Raw genomic sequence first — 16,607 nt, 5'->3', positions numbered from 1 at the left:
AATTGTTCATGTGCCACAGAACAGTGCCAGGGCCAGCGGCGAGGGCCGGGCCAGCACCTGGGCGGCAGGGGCGGTGCTCTCTCCCGGGGGGCGTGCGCACGTGCCCTGCGGTTTCCCCGGCGGTGGCATCAGTCGCACTTCCCCCCGCCCCCCGCCCCGCCCCGCAGCACACGGAGAAGGCGCACAGCAGGGACGCTCCGTTACACGAACGCGGGGGTGCAGAGCCGTCGAGCCTCCCTCCCGCGGTCCGCGCTGTGCTTTAAACGACCACACATCCCCGCAACAGGGAGCACACGCGGCACCCAGATCTTGGTTTCTAAGACCTTCCCCAGCAGAAGGGCCAGGGTTCTGGGCTTGGGTCGGGGAATACACAAGATGAGCCTGGAGCATCTTCTTGTCCCAGAAAGAAGCAAAGACAGAAAACAGTGAGGATGGGACTTCCCTGGTGGCACAGTGGTTAAGACTCCAACTGCCAATGCAGGGGACACGGGTTTGATCCCTGGTCTGGCAAGATTCCACATGCGTCGGAACAACTAAGCCCGTGCGCCACAACTACTAAGCCTGTGCTCTAGAGCCTGTGGGCCACAACTACTGAGCCCGTGTGCTGCAACGACTGAAGCCCGCACGTCTAGAGCCCGTGCTCCGCAACAAGAGAAGCCACCGCAATGAAAAGCCCATGCATCACAACAGAGAGTAGCCCCCGCTGGCCACAACTAGAGAAAGCCCACGTGCAGCAACGCAGACCCAGCACAGCAAAAAATAAATAAATAAAATATAAGAAAAATGGGTAATGAATGTAAACAGACATTTAAAAAAAAAAGAAAAAGAAAACAGTGAGGACAGCAGGCTAAAGGGACACAGGAGCCAACTGAAGAGCTCCCAGTGACCAGAGCTGGACAATTTGAGCAAAAAATAAATAAACAACACACAGTAGTACTGGATTGTCATGTGAAGCATAGAACAAATACCCGTGAGTCCACATGGGCTCACGTGAATGACTGAATAACAGAGTCAACAGGAAGAATACACGGATCTTCTGTGCAGAAGAATTCCAAATACTTTTATGCAGATACCTCCCCCTAAAGGCGATGGAACGCAACCCCCTTCCCCTCCCCGCCCCTGAGGTATGGACCATGCAGAGTAACTTCCTTCCGAGGAGCGCGGTGTGGATGGAGGAAGGAGCCACTGGACTGTGAAGACGACTGACAGACGGGACCTCAGCCAGGTGGTCAAAGTCAACAACAGCAGCAGTACGTCAGTCGTGTTGAGAACACGTGCCCCTGACAGGATGTGATGCGAAGGGCACTTTTGCTGGAGTCTTCCTCCCAGAGACCCATAACCCAGGTCTAACCGTGAGAAGAAGCTCAGACAGGTCCCAGTTGGAGGATATTCTGCAAAATTCCTGACCGGTTATCCTCAAAAGTGTCAAGGCCATCAAAACAAGGAAAGTCTGAGAAACTGTCACAGCTCACAGGGGCCTAGGGAGGGACAACTAAACGTCATGTGGGTTCCTGGGTGGGATCCTGGGACAGAAAAAATGTTAAGTAAAAACAAAGCAAATGTGAATCAACTGCGATTTCAGGTACTGAGAGTGACGACGGGTAGTTCCACGCGTCGCCTTGATGGGCCCCGGCCGGGCCCCAGAGGAAACCCGTGCTGGGCGTGCCTGTGAGGGCAGTTCCGGATGAGGTTAGCAGGTGAACCAGGGACTCAGTAGAGCAGGCGGCCCTCCCTGCTGTCGCGGGCGCCAACCAGCTCCCTGCGGCCTGAACAGACAGAAGGCGGAGGAAGGAGGGAGGACCCCTGTCCTGCCACACTGCAGAGCTGGGACCCCTGGTCTCACCTTCTCCTGCCCTCGGGCTGGGACGCACCACCCGCTCCCCCGGGGCTCAGGCCTCAGACTCGCCTGAGTCGCAGCTGGGGCTCCTGCGGGCGTCCTGCATGCACTAGGCAGGCTGCGGGGCTTCCCGGTTCTGCAGGTGCCTGAGCCGACTCCTCGTGACAAATCTCGTAACAAATCTCCTCGTAAAAACCTATGCAAGCATATGTGCGTGCACGCACACAGACACACGTGCACACGCGCACACACGGACACATGCACACACACGTGCACACATGCACGCGCACGCACACATGCACACACACGCATGCATGCACGCACACATACACACGCATGTACATGCACACGTGTACGCACACACGCACATGGACACATGTACACGGACCCACGTGCACACATGTGCGCACACACGTGCACACACAGACATGGACACACGTGCACACGCACACATACACACGCACACACATGCACACATACACGCACATGGACACATGCACACGGACCCACGTGCATACATGTGCACACACACATGCACACACACACATAGACATGGACACACACGCACACACATGCACACATACACGCACATGGATGCATGCACACGGACCCACATGCATACGTGTGCACACACACATGCACACACACACATGGACACGCACACGCACACGCACACACACGCTATTATTCGATTGGCCTCTCTTTCTAGAGAACTCTGACTGGGGCAATAACGTCTCACCACTGCTTCCCCAGTTATGACGAACGTACCATATTTACGTCGGGGGAAACCAGCGTGGGACGTATAAGAACCCTCTGTACCACCGTCACAACTTCTCTGTAGAGCTAAGTGTTCTGAATAAAGTTTATGTTACAAAAGTCTTTTAACAGTAACATGTCTATTGTATGTATTCAAGTGTGGATTGGAAGGTCATAGAAAAAAGAGCAAATGGTTGTCACAGGAGTGCTGAGATTACGTAAGACACTGAAATTCTCAATATTGTTCTTGCCACTTTTCGTTACATAATAAAAAGCTGTAAAGGAAAAAAAGATCCTCTGCCAACAGTGCCCGGCGGCTCGACGGGCAGCCGTACCATCTATCATCCAAACCAGGCCACGTCTAAGGGCGAAAGGACACACAATTAATAATGCTGCCGGGTCCCCGACAGGAGCGGGGTCCAGCGTGCGCGGCCGCCGCGCGGATGAGGGGCTGCAGGCTCACGCCCGCTGACTCCCATGAGGGCAGGGACCCCGAGAGGAGCCCAGGGCGGGGGCGGCCGGGGGCGGGGCGGCTCCCTCCCAGCCTCTGATGGGTCACGCCCCGCGCCAGCACAGCACAGGCTCTGCGCCCGGCCCCGCGCCGCGGGCTCTTCGTCCACTGAGCCCCGTCCTCTCTGCACGTTCTAAGTGCCAGTGAGCTCGGGAAAGGGACCTCGGGATCCACGCGGCTGAGGGTCCACTCGCCGTCCCACCCTGCTCCCACAGGGAAGAGCACCCGGGCCTCCCGGCTCAGCTGCGTCCCCAAACGTCCGGCAGCACCCACTCCCCCCTGCTGCCCGCGTGCTGCTGCGTCTCCGCCCCGGCCGCCCGCAGCGCCGCGCAGGTCACTCCCGTGGACCCTGGGGCCCACCCAACCCCTTCTTCAGCACGTGACTTTTACCCCCTTTCTCTGCATCATCCCTCCTTTCTGTCTCATCGTCCTCCTTTTCTCCCCTCAGTCCTGTGCTAACTTTGCAAATGATCCTTTCTGCCTGAGGAGCTAAAATGTGACTTCAGAAACACAAGATGACCTTGACACAACGGAGAAAAAGAAAAAAGAAAAGAATCAGGGACAATGCAAACAAACATGACCCCAGGACAGCCACGGGTGGCTCCCACAACCCAGCACGGGGGCCGGATCTGAGCCATCCCCGAGTTACCAACTCCCGAAACAGGGAGGTGACGTCTGTCACTTTAAGCCACTATATTTTGGGACAAGGCGCGTTAGGCGGTCATAGATAAGTGACAGAGCAGCCACAGGCGGGAACAGAGACCCCAGGGACACCCCCCAGGAACACCCCTTTCCCAGGAACACCTTCCCCCCGGGGACAGGACTCCCCCGAGCCTTCCGCCAGCCTCGGACCCCTGAGCCGTCACGAGGCACCGTGAACGGGAAGCCAGCAAGCACGTTCCGGCTCCACAGGTGTCACGTGGAGCAGGGGACCCGTCCCCACAGGGTCCTGTCCAGATTCCCAGTCACAGAGTCACAAGAAGTAATAAAAATGGTTGTTGCTAAGCCACTAAGTCTGGGGGTTGTGTATTACCAGCAGTAAATAAAATGGTGCCCGGTTGGCGCGGCCGGGGCCAAGACCCTGCTCCCGGCTCCCGGGGCCCGGGGGCCCAAGTCCGATGCAGGAGGCTGACGGGGGGGGGGCCCGGTGGGGCCCGGGAGGCCGACACCCAGCCCCGTGGACCCTGCGCAATGGGGGGCCGTGCCTGGGGAGGCCTCGCACACTCACATACACACACGCCCGAGGCTGCTCTGGCCTCGGCGACAAGCCCTGCCTGGTGCACGTGAGGACGCGCCCTCCCAGCCAGCACTCACGCCCTGGGAAAGCGCACACACTCAGCTCCTATTTTTAATAAATTGGGGGCGACACTGCCTCCACCCACACCATCTCCTTGGCTTCAGGACTTAAATGACACCAAGCCGGGTTTGTGCAGCACCGACTTGGGCCGCGCCTGCTCAGGCCACGTGCAGGAGGCCACCGTGGGCTCCCATGTCACACGTGGGGACGTGGAGGGCGGGGAGAAGTGACCCAGGTGGGGCTGGGTGGAGCCACACTGAGCTTGGTCTTCTGCTTTGGTTTTTAAAAAATAGATTTCAGGTCAATGAGCAAAACAGTTTTTGATGAAACAGGCATCCCAGTTTTTAAAAATAACAATAATTTTATTAATTGCACCTTCTCCCAAATAGTCTCCAATTCTGAGCATTAAAAGCGTTCAGCGTGTTGGCCCCGGTCGGTGTTTGGGGACGAGAGGGGAGCCCAGAGTGTCCTGCAGGGCGCCGGTCAGCGTGTGCCCACACCCTGGGCAGGAAGGGGGCCCTGGGAGAAGCCATCACGGATGCTGGCCGTGTTGACCGCACCCGGGGGACAGGAGCCGGGCCGGAGGAAGCATGCACACGGCTCACGGGAACAGCAAGTCCCGCACATGCTGGACTCTCACCGGCCAGTAGAAACGGTGGTCACCAAAGCCTTATTTCTACCTAGAGTTATACAGAGACAGCAGAGGGAGGCAGGTACGAAGAAACACACAGTTCAATGCCTTTTTTAAACGACGAGGAAAAATCTGATTGGGAATGGAAAATGACACCAGGCAGGAGACCTGGTCCCACACCAGGGTGAATAAGCACCAGGTCTGGTTCTGAGCCTCTTACTGGCAGATGGATCGCAACCAGGGCCACGGGCACAGGCCCTGAACACAGGAACCACTGGGCTCAAGGGGGTCCGCAGGGCTGGCTGGGGGCCCCCTAGGAAGGTCCTGCCCGGGGTGGCATAGAGCAGGGGAGCCCCCACGGCACGTGCCCCAGGGCGGGGCTGGACTCCCAGTGCAGCCGGGACGAGAGGACACAGCGACCAGGAGGGGGGCATCCACACAGCTCTAGGCCCCCTGCCTCTGGCAGCAGGTCCTCCGCCACACCTGGGTGGGAGTCAGAGGACACTGCTGAGTCCTAACCATCCTAAAGGAAGAAGTTCCGACTGTAGCGGCAGCTGAAAATGCAGGATACAAAATGCTACTTATGTTTCAGGTACACGTGTCGCAGGCTACGCCAGAGGAAAAGAACAACACAGAAGCAAGAACAAAACTGAAAGAGATCCCTCTGCAGGAAGAGCCAGCCTGTCTCCAGACGAAGGGCAAGCGGTGACGGGAGCCTCTCGTCCATCACCCGACAGCGGAGCGCCAGGGCGGCCCCTCACTGCAGCTCCCCGTGCATGGGGGCTGTGCTGGGGGGCCACACCGCGTGGACTCCCGCCCCCACTCCACCACTGCGCCTGCTGGGTCCCCACGGAGCCCTCCCACCCGCGTGTGTCCTCTCTGTGTCCAGCAGCGTTGGCACTGCCTGGGGGCCGGATGGGAACGCAGACCCTGAGGCTCCACCCGCTGAATCAGAATCTGCATTTTCACAGGTCCCCAGGGGATCGGGGGCCCCTGACAGTTTGGGGAGCTACTCTGAGCTGCCCTGACCCTATTCCGAATAAATGCTTGTCCGTGGCTTTGCCTCCCTCAGACCATCTTGGGGCCTCGGGAGGCACTATCCCCAGAGAGAAGCCCTGAAAACTTACCTCCAATGCATCCTTGCATTACCTCTCAACTGGAAAGATGGGTGGTTAAATTTTTTAAAAGAAAATCAACTTATTTTTAGCATTTTAAAACACACAGCCAGATGGATAGACATGCAGAACTGACATTTGTTACATAAAAAAGTACGACAGTGGGTCCGAAGTCCATCCCAGACCAGCCTCATCAGTCACGGGAACCATTAAGCTTGGCGCCGCCCGATGGTCCTGCCAGGACACCTGGCACTGCACCTGGGAACCCAGGGAACCCCGGAGTGGAGCTGCAAGGCCTGCCAGGACCACACACCTCCTCCCACCTTGAAGCCACATGCCCACCCCTGCACCAGGGGCCTCTGCACCATTTCTGCCAGCTGGTAAAGGACCCCAGGGTCTGCAGCCACCAAGCTGCTGGCCACCAAGGCCCCTGTGGGGCAGGGGGGTGTGAACTGCCATCAGCAGGGGCCTGGACCACACAAAGAGCCACTGCCCCCACCCCCGGTCACCCCCTCTCCCCAGAGTCAGGAGGGAAGGGAAGAGGCACCTATTAAAACTCAGGTCCACGCGCCACTGGACAAAGACTCAGTGAAGGGGCTAGACGGACACTGTGGCACCACGGCCCCGTCAGCACGATCGGGCCAGCCCGCCGAGCGCTCAGCACCATTCTCCGCTGCCCGAGAGCCCTGGGCAATGACGAGGAAGCGTGGGCACGCGGACCATAACGTCACGGAGTCTTTGCCGGCAGGTAACACGACCAACCCCCCAGGGAGCCTGGGAAAGTCAACTCAAGAGCCGTGAGGACTAACGGGAGCCTTCGAGGGCAGCCACACACAGGACAGAGATTTTTCAAAGCTAAGTTTTCCTTCATATGAGCACTAACCAGTGTGGAACGTTACGGGTGCAAAGATCTTGTTCACAGTTCAACAAAAAGAGACAACGAATGCGCCCGACCTAAGCAAGTGCAGGGCCCACGAAGGAAACCCTTCTCACTGTGGCCCGTGTGGGTCCCAAATGACCGAAATTTGCAACATAAAAAGTGAAACCACAGAACTACTAGAAGAAAGTGCAGGTGGAGATTTATACATGGAATGGGTATCACCGGTGCTTGGTGTAACAGGACACCAAGGCAGGAAACCACCAGAAAGGAAAATCTTGATGACTCTGACCACACAAAAACTAAGCACATCCACAGGGAAAAAGCTAGCAACACAGAAAGATAAATGACTGCTCCCGGGCACGCCTTTACATACTGGGAACCGTGAAAAGACATGGGGCAGCAAACATTCCAGCAGGAAGCGTGGGTCAGGGGTAGCAGCTGGCAGTTCAGGAAAGAAGAACACAAATGCCCCCAACATGGAAAGAAAAAGATTACCGACCTCACTGGTAATCAAAGAAACTCAAAGCACTAATACAATCTTTTTACCCTTCAGATGGCCAAAAAATAAAGACATCACTAACACCCAAAGGTGGTGGGGATGGGGAAAGAGGACTTCCGTGCCCTCTGAGAGCAGGCAAACAGGGTCTCCCGCCCGGCCGGCCACACGGGGTGCAGGCCTCCCTCTCTCTCCTCGGCCCCTCTCTCCTTCGTTCACTATACTTATCCACGTTCCCTTGTCTACTCCCGGTCTCCCCGCCTCCCCCTTTGTCTGGGTACCCCGCACTGCAGCGGCCACATCCACGTGGTCGCCACTGCGTAACAAGCACTGAGGACAGCGCTATCGTGTGCTGGGAACGGCCAAGGGAACGGGCCAAGCTACTCTAGGTGCACACTCTTTTCTCTCGGCAATTCACTCCTAGGAATTTATCCTGAGGAGATAATGTCCAGCACACAAAGACGAATACCCAAGGATGCTCAGGGTGCGGGGGAGATGAATTGGGAGGTTGGGGTTGACATACATACACTAATATGCTCAAAACAGATAACCAATGAGAACCTGCTATGTAGCACAAGGAACTCTACTTAATGCTCTGTGGTGACCTAAATGGGAAGGAAATTCAAAAAAGAGGAGATGTATGTATGCATACAGCGGATTCACGTCATTGTACGGCAGAAACTAACACTACACTGTAAAGCAACTATACCAAAATAAAATAAAATAAAGTAAAATAATAAAATAAAATAAAACACCGCCTTATCAAAGAAAAAAAAGAATATACAAGGATGCTGATTGCTAAATTGTTTACATACTGGTGCCTGAGCGCCAATGCCCCCCAACCCCACACCAACAAATTCAACCTGAATTTCCACGTGAGGCATCCACAGTTTTTAAGAGCATCCTTTGAGTCTAGTTCACAGGGTTGAGAACTGCCCTTGTAAATTTAGCCAACAAAGGATGCTGTAGATCTATGACAGTCACAACACAGAGCTAAGTAAAAAAGCAGGTTAAGACAAAACCGTGTATGGAGCACGGTCCGATTTCTGTATCAAAGACGTAAAGTGTGTTTCTATGTGGTTGACATGTGAGCACATTCCTGGAAAAGGGCTGGGGCAGAGGTACGCTCAGAGGTCTTGGTGCCGAAATTACTGATGTCTTGGTTTCCCTATATAGCACAATGTTAGGAAAGTCTAAACTTATTACAAATTTATACACTTTAATGCTGCTCTAACTAGAAAAAACAAAGGTTTTATCAATTCTGGAAGAGGTTATGACAATCTGGTAGTCCCGTGTGCCGCCTTACTGCCCACCCCACCCCCCAACACACCCAGGCCAGGCATTCTGCAGCCCCGCCCGTGAGGCCCCTTCCTTCCAGTTCTCTGGGTGAAGGCGAACCTTCTCGGTGATTAGTTGCTCCCCACTTGCAACCTAATACTACGTGAGGCTTGAAAACAGCCAGACAGCTGAGAAGGGCGGGTGCCCTGGGGTTACCGGTCACCGAGCTGCTCAGTGGAAGGCACTAGAAGATGCCCGGACGGAAGGAACGAAGGGAGCCACCCAACACCCCCAGCGCTGGGGCAGAGCAGCAGGAGGGCAACCCCTAAAACAACGGCTCCTGAAGCCTGAGAGGGCAGGACGGGAGGAGGCAGGCGGGCACGGGACAAGGAGAGGGGTAGGAGGAGGCCCGGAGAATTCTGACCACAAACCCCACACCTGCCAAATAAGGACAGTGGCTCAGACACCTCAGGGTTAACAGGGATGGGGGACATTTAAGACCCACAACTCTGCTTTTCAGCTGGAATCTACCTGCGCTCTGTTAAACTGCGCTATTTTCTTTTCTCCTTTTCTCCGCATACCAAATCTGATGTATTAATTGGGTGTTTTAAACTAAAAAATTCATCAGAAAGTCTCACATTGCCATGGCAACCGTGCAGTCCCAGTAAATGCAAGTCCTCAGCACAGCACCGTCACCTCTCTCAGCTCACCCTGCACGGGGCCGAGGAAGTGTGGGACCCTGTCTGGGGGGGATGACTTCACACCCTGAAAGAATGGTGGGGTGCAACCTTTCCCCTCCTGAAAGACTGGCCTTCCTCCTTTCCAAACCCCACTCCTTCTGTCTAAATAAACTCACGGCCTTCAGGCTAGGGCTGCACAACGTTCTCTCTGCAAACACGCTCCGATTCCCAAGTCGTGTGCACCTGACGGTGGCACGAAAACATGGAATAAAGGTGGAACAGAGCGGCCTCCCACCTGGATCACAAGCTCGGCCGTCGGGCCCAGGGCCAGGCTCGGCGTCCTAATCTCACCCAACAAAGCCCAGGTAAGTCTCGTCCCGCGTTCAGTTTGGAAGCGTGGCCACCGGGCCCAGGGATGAGCAGGTGACTGGTGGGTGCAAGGACTAAAGAGCGAGCACCTGTAGCTGAAGCCGACGACCCGCCTTCACAAGCCCAGAAGAGCGGGCACCTCTGCCATCCTGCTTCAGGCAAACGGGGACCGGGGGCGGGGGGCGGGCATGGAACGTAATCCTCAAATCAGACTGCGAGCAGCTTAAACGGATTCTGTGCTCTTTTTCCCTCCTGAGTGACCCTTGGATACTGAGACATAACACATTGTGAACAGGTAGAAAAATTCTACCTTTCAAAGCTGAAGGCAGCCGCTGTGCTGCATCCGTTTCTCTCTCCACATCATCCGTCTTGGGGAGCCTGCTGCTAAGACATGAAAGAGTGGCCAGCCCTCGCTGACACCAGCAAGTACTGAAATCAGGTGTATTTCTCAGACGTTTCCTTATCCTGCGGCCAGAAGCTAGATGCAAACCTGCCTTCTGATCAGTTCTAATTCACTCTGGGCTTTCTCCCCTTTTAACATTGATGCTACAAACAAAAACATATAACACAGGAAACATTCCCAGCAGTGAGCTGGGTCCTAAAGTTCCAAACACGAAGACAGGTCTCCCCGGGACACATTGAGAGGGCGTGGCTGGTCCTGAATGCCCCTCCACCCAGTCCGGGCACCCACGCCCCCTCCTCACTGCCCGCTGCCTGGGGCGGGGCTCATGGGAGCCCAGGCCTGAGCAGCAGGCTCCCCATTGCTCTCTGTGAGGCCTGCCTGCGTGGCCTGCACATTCTCCAACACTGGCCTGAGGTCATGTTATTGTAATTTCCTATAATGTGTAAATTATTTATCAGAAATAAATAGCTTAGGTTCTTCCGCTGAGCTGTGCTCTAAAATTATAAAAGATCCATCCTACTTCTGCAGGCTGCCTACAAATGAAAAATGCATATTTCAACTATTTTAAGAAAATGTCAAAAAAAAAAACATCAAATGTGTCATCTTGTAGCATTTAACTTATCTGCATGACATCTGTAGAGAAGAGCGGTACCTTTGCCTGTTAAAGTATCACAGTGCCCAGGGGCGGACACTGCACAGCCACCTTCCCGGAGGTGCTAAGTGAAAGGTCCGGTGCCCGGCAGGGCTCCAGGAGGCGCGCCTGCAGGCCTGCCACGGTCTCCTGCTTCCCACCGGCGCCCACCTCCCGGTCACCGGCTTTACCTGCAGGGGGACCTGAGGGCAAACTAGTTCCCAAAAGGGCAGGTGTTTGCACAAAGGCACGCTTCCTTGCACGTGTGCGTGCACGGGCGGGCACGCAGGCATTCACGCGGCGCCGTCGCCTACACCGAGGGCTCCGAGACGGGCCCCCGCGCCACCTGTGGGGCAGGCATCTTCCTTCGCAAACTCGCACGCCTCAGGCGCAGAGCAACCACCCGGCCGGCACGCCGCTCAGGAAGGAAAACGCAGGCGCCGCGCCCTCGCTACCGCGGGGTCGTCGCGCCGACCCACCGCCGACCCTCAGGCGCGGGGCCGGCCGGCCCGCTGCGCCCGCCGCGCCGCCAGTGGACACCGAGGACTCGCGTGGGCGCCGCAGGCAGCGTCCGCGCGTTTCCCCGGAAACCCAGACGCCCCGGGACGCCGTCCCGCCGGGGCCCGTCCCGCCCCGCGGGAACCCTCCCGCCGCGGCCGCCCCGCAAGAGCGCGCGGGGTCCCCAGGCAACGGCGGCCGTCCTCACCGTCCTCCTTGTCGTCAAACACCGGCCTCCGCGAGGCGGCCGCCGACATGGAAGAGCCCATTCTCTTCTTCCACTTGCTCCACGGAAACAAGGGGCGCGGCTGCGCGCGGGCATCGCCCGCGTCCCGGGCCCGGGGCTGGCCGGCGGCGGGCGGCGGCGGGGCGGCGGACGCGTCGGGGCCGGCGGGGCGCGCGCGGCCGAGGGGCGGCGAGCCGGGGGGCGCCGCGGCGCTGCTGCCCCTGCGCTCGGCGCCGCTCCTCATGGCCGGGCCGGGGTGCGCGCTGCGGCCGGAGTCCGGGGCATGGCCCGCCCGCCGGGCGGGGAGCAGGAGCGAGGGAGAGCGTCGGCGCTCGCCTGGCGCTCCGGGCTCGGCGCTCGCGGGTCCGGGCCGCCCGGCCGGCTCCGCCGACTGCAAGCGCGCGGGGGCGGGGCCGGGGCGGGGCTGGCGGGAAGGGGCCGGGCGGAGCGAGCGCCGGGCGCGGGGCGGGGCCGGGGCGGGGAGCGTGCAGCGGCCCCGGGTACCCACCGCCCGCATCCGGAGACGCCGGGGCAGCGCACAGCGACGCGGCGGCAAGGACTGGAGCGAAGGAGCGGGCACCCTTGGCCTCTGTGAACAAAGAGGGCTCGCGGACTGCTGCCGCCCGACCCGGGGGAGCCTGAAACCTCATCCTGCGGCTCTGCGCTTCACGAGGCCGCGCGCGGGACCCGGGATGGGGCGGCGGGAAGCCGGCTGTGCGGGGGCCGAGGCCGGGTCGGCGTCAGGACGCGCAGCCCCGCGGTCCTGAGTCCGGCGCCGGCTGCACCCCCGGAGGGAGGGAGGGAGGGGGCGGGGCGGGCCCGGTGCGCGTGCCCCTGCCCGGTCGCGCGGCCCAGGGCCTGACTGCGGCGCGCGCGCACACGCACGCACGGGCGCACCCGGGGTCGCGGCGACGCTGAGCACGAGCGCCCGCGCTCTCCGGGTACCCTCGGTTGGGTCTCCAGCCCCGCTGTCAGTGCGGGCGGCCGGGCACGGGTCCCCAGCGGAAGCCCCTGGCGCCGGTCCGCGCCTCAGGCCCTCTCGGGGACCGTGTGCGGGGGTGGGGGTGGGGGGTCCTAGGCGCGATCTGACCTCGACGAGCCTCCCCCGATTCGCACGGCTAGGAGGGAACTCGCCGGTAAAGCGCGCAGCACAGCCGGCGACCCAGGAGAAGACTGTCAGTATCGCCCAGGAGCGGACCATCCGCCCGGCTTGCAGGCCGAAGCACCGGGCCCTGTGGGTCTCTCTTCCCGCCGCCCCTCCCTCCGTGGACGTCTTCAGCCACCCGGGCTCTGTCCTGCCCTCGCAGCCCCTCGCCTGGCTCGGCCCCCCACCCCAGGTTGCGGCCCTCAGTCTTGGCTGTTCCTGCCTCCGTCTCCTGCCCATGGTAGGACTACGCTTGTCCGCGACCCCACCTTTGCGATTCGGTGGCCCCCCCTTGGCCCATGTGGCCTGCCTGACCAGTGAAATGTGAGCAGGGGTGATCTGTGTCATTTCTGGGCCACACTTTAGGAGCCATGTCCGGACTGACCATACATGTCCCCGTGGCTAAGAGGGAGTCCCCATCACTTGGGGACCACCCTCCGATCGGCAGTGGATGCACAGAACTAGGGAGAAATCAGCCACTGCGGGATGCCTTTACCACGGCATAACCTGGCCGCCCGCCGCCCACCATGCACCCAGTCTTGAGTTAAACTCCAGGGGAGCGAGTTCCCTGCGCTTCGGGCTCCCAGATTGGGCTCAGCCCCTCTCCGTTGAGCTGCCGCAGCTCTCTGAACATGGGTCCCTCCTACAACTGTCCTCTCCCAGAAGGCGTGAGGAAGGCACCCAGTTCAGCACCGGCACAGGAGGGGGTCTGCAGCTATCCTTCCGGGTCAGCAGCGAGTGCGGGAATTTTTCTGAAGGGGGGTGGGCACTGAGGCAGGGTGCCACCCCAGGCAGTCTGAGAGCAAGGGGTGCAGAGTGGGCAGGAGACAGAGAAAAGGGCAGGTGCTGCTCCCCCGAGAGCAGCCTGGGCTGCTGCCCTCCACCAAGGGCCACAGTGAAGTTCCAGTGGTCTGGGAGGGACTTAGCCTGGAACGGAGACGGGGCAGTCAGGCCAACAGTGTCCCTGTGCCAGGGGTGCCCAACTCATCAGGAACATCAGCGGGGTGAGGACAGCGACCACCGCATCCTGTGCCAGTGGCAGGAGACCGTCAATGACTCAATCACCAGATAAACGTGTCCACGACACCCAGCGCGAGGGAGCCCCCACGGGAGCTTGGCAAGTGCGTGATCGCGGGACTGCTGCAGCTGGGGTAGCCGGCAGGGGTCTGAGCAGGTGACCTTGTGAAGGCTTGGGGCCCAGGAGCTGTGAGGAAACTGTCCCTGAGATGGAAATGAGCTAGTGTACAAGGACAGCAAGCGGCCAGTGTCTCTTGGGGACAGCGAGTGCCTGCTTAGACAGGGCATGTGCAGAACAGCGGGCGTCTGATTTGTATTCAAGGCTCAACCCCTGAAACCCAAGAACAAATGTGCATCAGCCTGTAATTCATCCCAAAAGCCAAGCTTCCTGAGAGGACGTGACTGTCAGCAGTCTCCAGTTTTCACGTGTACTTTGTCTTACAGCAGCATTCTGAAATTAACATGCTGCCTGCACCTTTGTAAATAGTCCTGTTACTAAACTCTCCTCAGACTGCCCAATTTGCATCCGCTGTTTCCTGCTGGGAAACATATCAGAACTGGCCCCAGGAAACAAACTCAGACAGGATTCTGATCCTGAGTAGCTCACTTACGTAGGGAATCTGTGAGCCCCGTTCCCAGCAGGACATGGAAAACCAGGTCATCCCTGGCTGTGGTGCCATCAGACCTGGCCCTGGTGGGACCTGGGACAAACTGCATGTGGAAGCAAGGACGTGGGGAACCAAGTGCTGGGTGGCGGGGTTGCTTGGTGACGGTATTGATTCTCGAGGTCATGGGGCCGCCTGGCTCTGATGACTCCAGATAGCATAAACAGGGAGAGGAAAATGCCCCGTGGAGAACAGGAGCCTCACAGCCGCTGGGAAGGAATCCTTACCTTTGGTGTCATGGTACCAGGGCTGAAGCACAAACTCACCGCTTAACTCTGTCACACTCCTAGCGTATCCGTTCCCAGGTCTGCTGTGACAAAGGGCCACAGACTCGTGGGTGAAAACAACAGACGTATGCTTGCCCCCGGTTCTGGAGGCCAGAAGTCTGAGATCAAGGTGTCAGAGGGATGGTCCCTCGTGGAGGTCCTGAGACGGCGGCTCCAGGCTGTCCTTGGCATCGCTCAGCCTGCAGAGGCATCACTCCAAGCTCTGCCGCCGTCATCACATCACCTTTTCATCTGTGTGTTCTCCCCTTTCCTTCCTTTATCAGGACATTGTCCATAGGATTTAGGACTCACTTCAGTGCAGCATGATACCATCTCGAGATCCTTAACTACCCTCTTTCCAAATAAGGTCACATTCACAGGTTCTGGGTGGACATATCTTTTGGGGGGCCACCACTAAACCCACTACAGTCCACCATCTGGCCCCCCCCACATCTAAGCCCATTCCATGTGCAGAATACATTCACTGTATCCCAGCATCCCCCAAATCTCACCGTTAGAGCTTCAACTCTAAATTCAAAATCTCATCTAAATATTATCAGCTCAGAAGTCCCAAGTCCCATCATTAAATCAGATCTGGGTGAGACTCCAGGTATGAGCCACCCTACAAAATACCCCTCGTGACCATCCCACTTCACAGATGAAGGAAAGGAGGCCTGGGAGGCAAGTTAACTGCCCAAGTTCCCGGCTGGAGCATGGGAACGACCCTGTTGACACCCGAGAACGAGCCCCCAGGCCCAGGCATGAGCAGGAACGGGTGTTCGCCCCACCCCCCACCCCCCAGTAGACGGGCAGCAGATGCTTGAGGCCGCCTCCATCCCCACTGCAGCCCTCCTCTCGCGGTGCCACAGGACACAAAGTGACACACGCGACATAAAGATGTTCTGGGAATTCCCCAGCTTCCCAGTGGTTAGGACTCCGCACTTTCACTGCTGAGGGCCTGGGTTCGATCCCTGATTGGGGAACTAAGATGTCGCAAACTGTGTGGGGAGGGAAAAAAACACCTTAAAAACATTCAAATGTTCTGAAGTGTAACAGTGAAATGGTCCTTAGCAGCCCTCCACCTCCCCAGCACCCCAGCCTGGACCGAGGGACGACCTGTCCTCTGACCCACTGCATTCATTTCTGGGGCTGTGGTAACAAAGACTGCGGATCAGGCAGTCAAGTAACAGAAATGTATTTTCTCACAGTCTGAGGCTGGAGTCCGACATCAAGGACTCTGCAGGGCCGGCTCCTCCCGAGGCCTCTCTCCTGGGTGGGTAGACGGCCGTCTCTTCCCTGTGTCCTCACAGGGTCGCCCCACTGTGTCTCTGTGTTCTCGTCTCCTCTTCTTATAAAGACAGCAGTCACACTGGATAAGGGCCACTTGATGAAACCATTTAACATGAATCACCTGTTAAAAGACCCTATCTCCAAATAAGACACGTTCTGTGGATCCAGGCTCAGGGCTTGGGTTTGCATGGGACACAGTTCAGCCCATCACACCCACAAGGTGCATCCCATCCCCCAGCTCACATTATGGGCCAACTCATCTCTTGACTTTTTGTTTTAGAGTCTTATCGTTCACACTTGCAGCTTATCGTCTAGTCTTGCTTGCATGAAAACCATCTCGTACTCTATGACGTCTCCTGGAATTTGCTTTTTTGTCAACAGCTGTTTCTAAGATTCATTTGTGTCGCTGTGAGCAGCTATTGTTTGTTCATTTCACGGCTTTACTCCTGTCTTGGCCTTTGGGGTCCTTTCCAGGATTTGCTAAGATGAGTGAGGCTGCCGTGATGTCTCTGCCCACGTGTCCTTATGCATCAGTTTCTCTGGGGACTCCAGAGGGGAACGGTGGTGTCACCCCACGCGGGAGTCCAGCCTGACACGGGAGAGCTGGCTGCATTCCC

The 16,607-nt window shown here is 58.0% G+C and overlaps 1 protein-coding gene across 1 annotated transcript in view; it reads right to left on the bottom strand.

The window, feature by feature from the left end:
- The window catches only part of STK32C (serine/threonine kinase 32C), an 81,670-nt gene extending 69,818 nt beyond the window's left edge, over positions 1-11,852 (bottom strand). The window contains exon 1 of the mRNA XM_057735721.1: positions 11,591-11,852. Coding sequence (XP_057591704.1) covers positions 11,591-11,852 — 262 coding nt within the window. The remainder of the gene's footprint in view (positions 1-11,590) is intronic.
- Between the last annotated feature and the right edge of the window lie 4,755 nt (positions 11,853-16,607).

This window comes from Hippopotamus amphibius, chromosome 5, assembly GCF_030028045.1.
Source record: "Hippopotamus amphibius kiboko isolate mHipAmp2 chromosome 5, mHipAmp2.hap2, whole genome shotgun sequence".
Classification (NCBI taxonomy): Eukaryota; Metazoa; Chordata; class Mammalia; order Artiodactyla; family Hippopotamidae; genus Hippopotamus; species Hippopotamus amphibius.
This window is presented reverse-complemented; position numbering and strand designations above follow the sequence as displayed.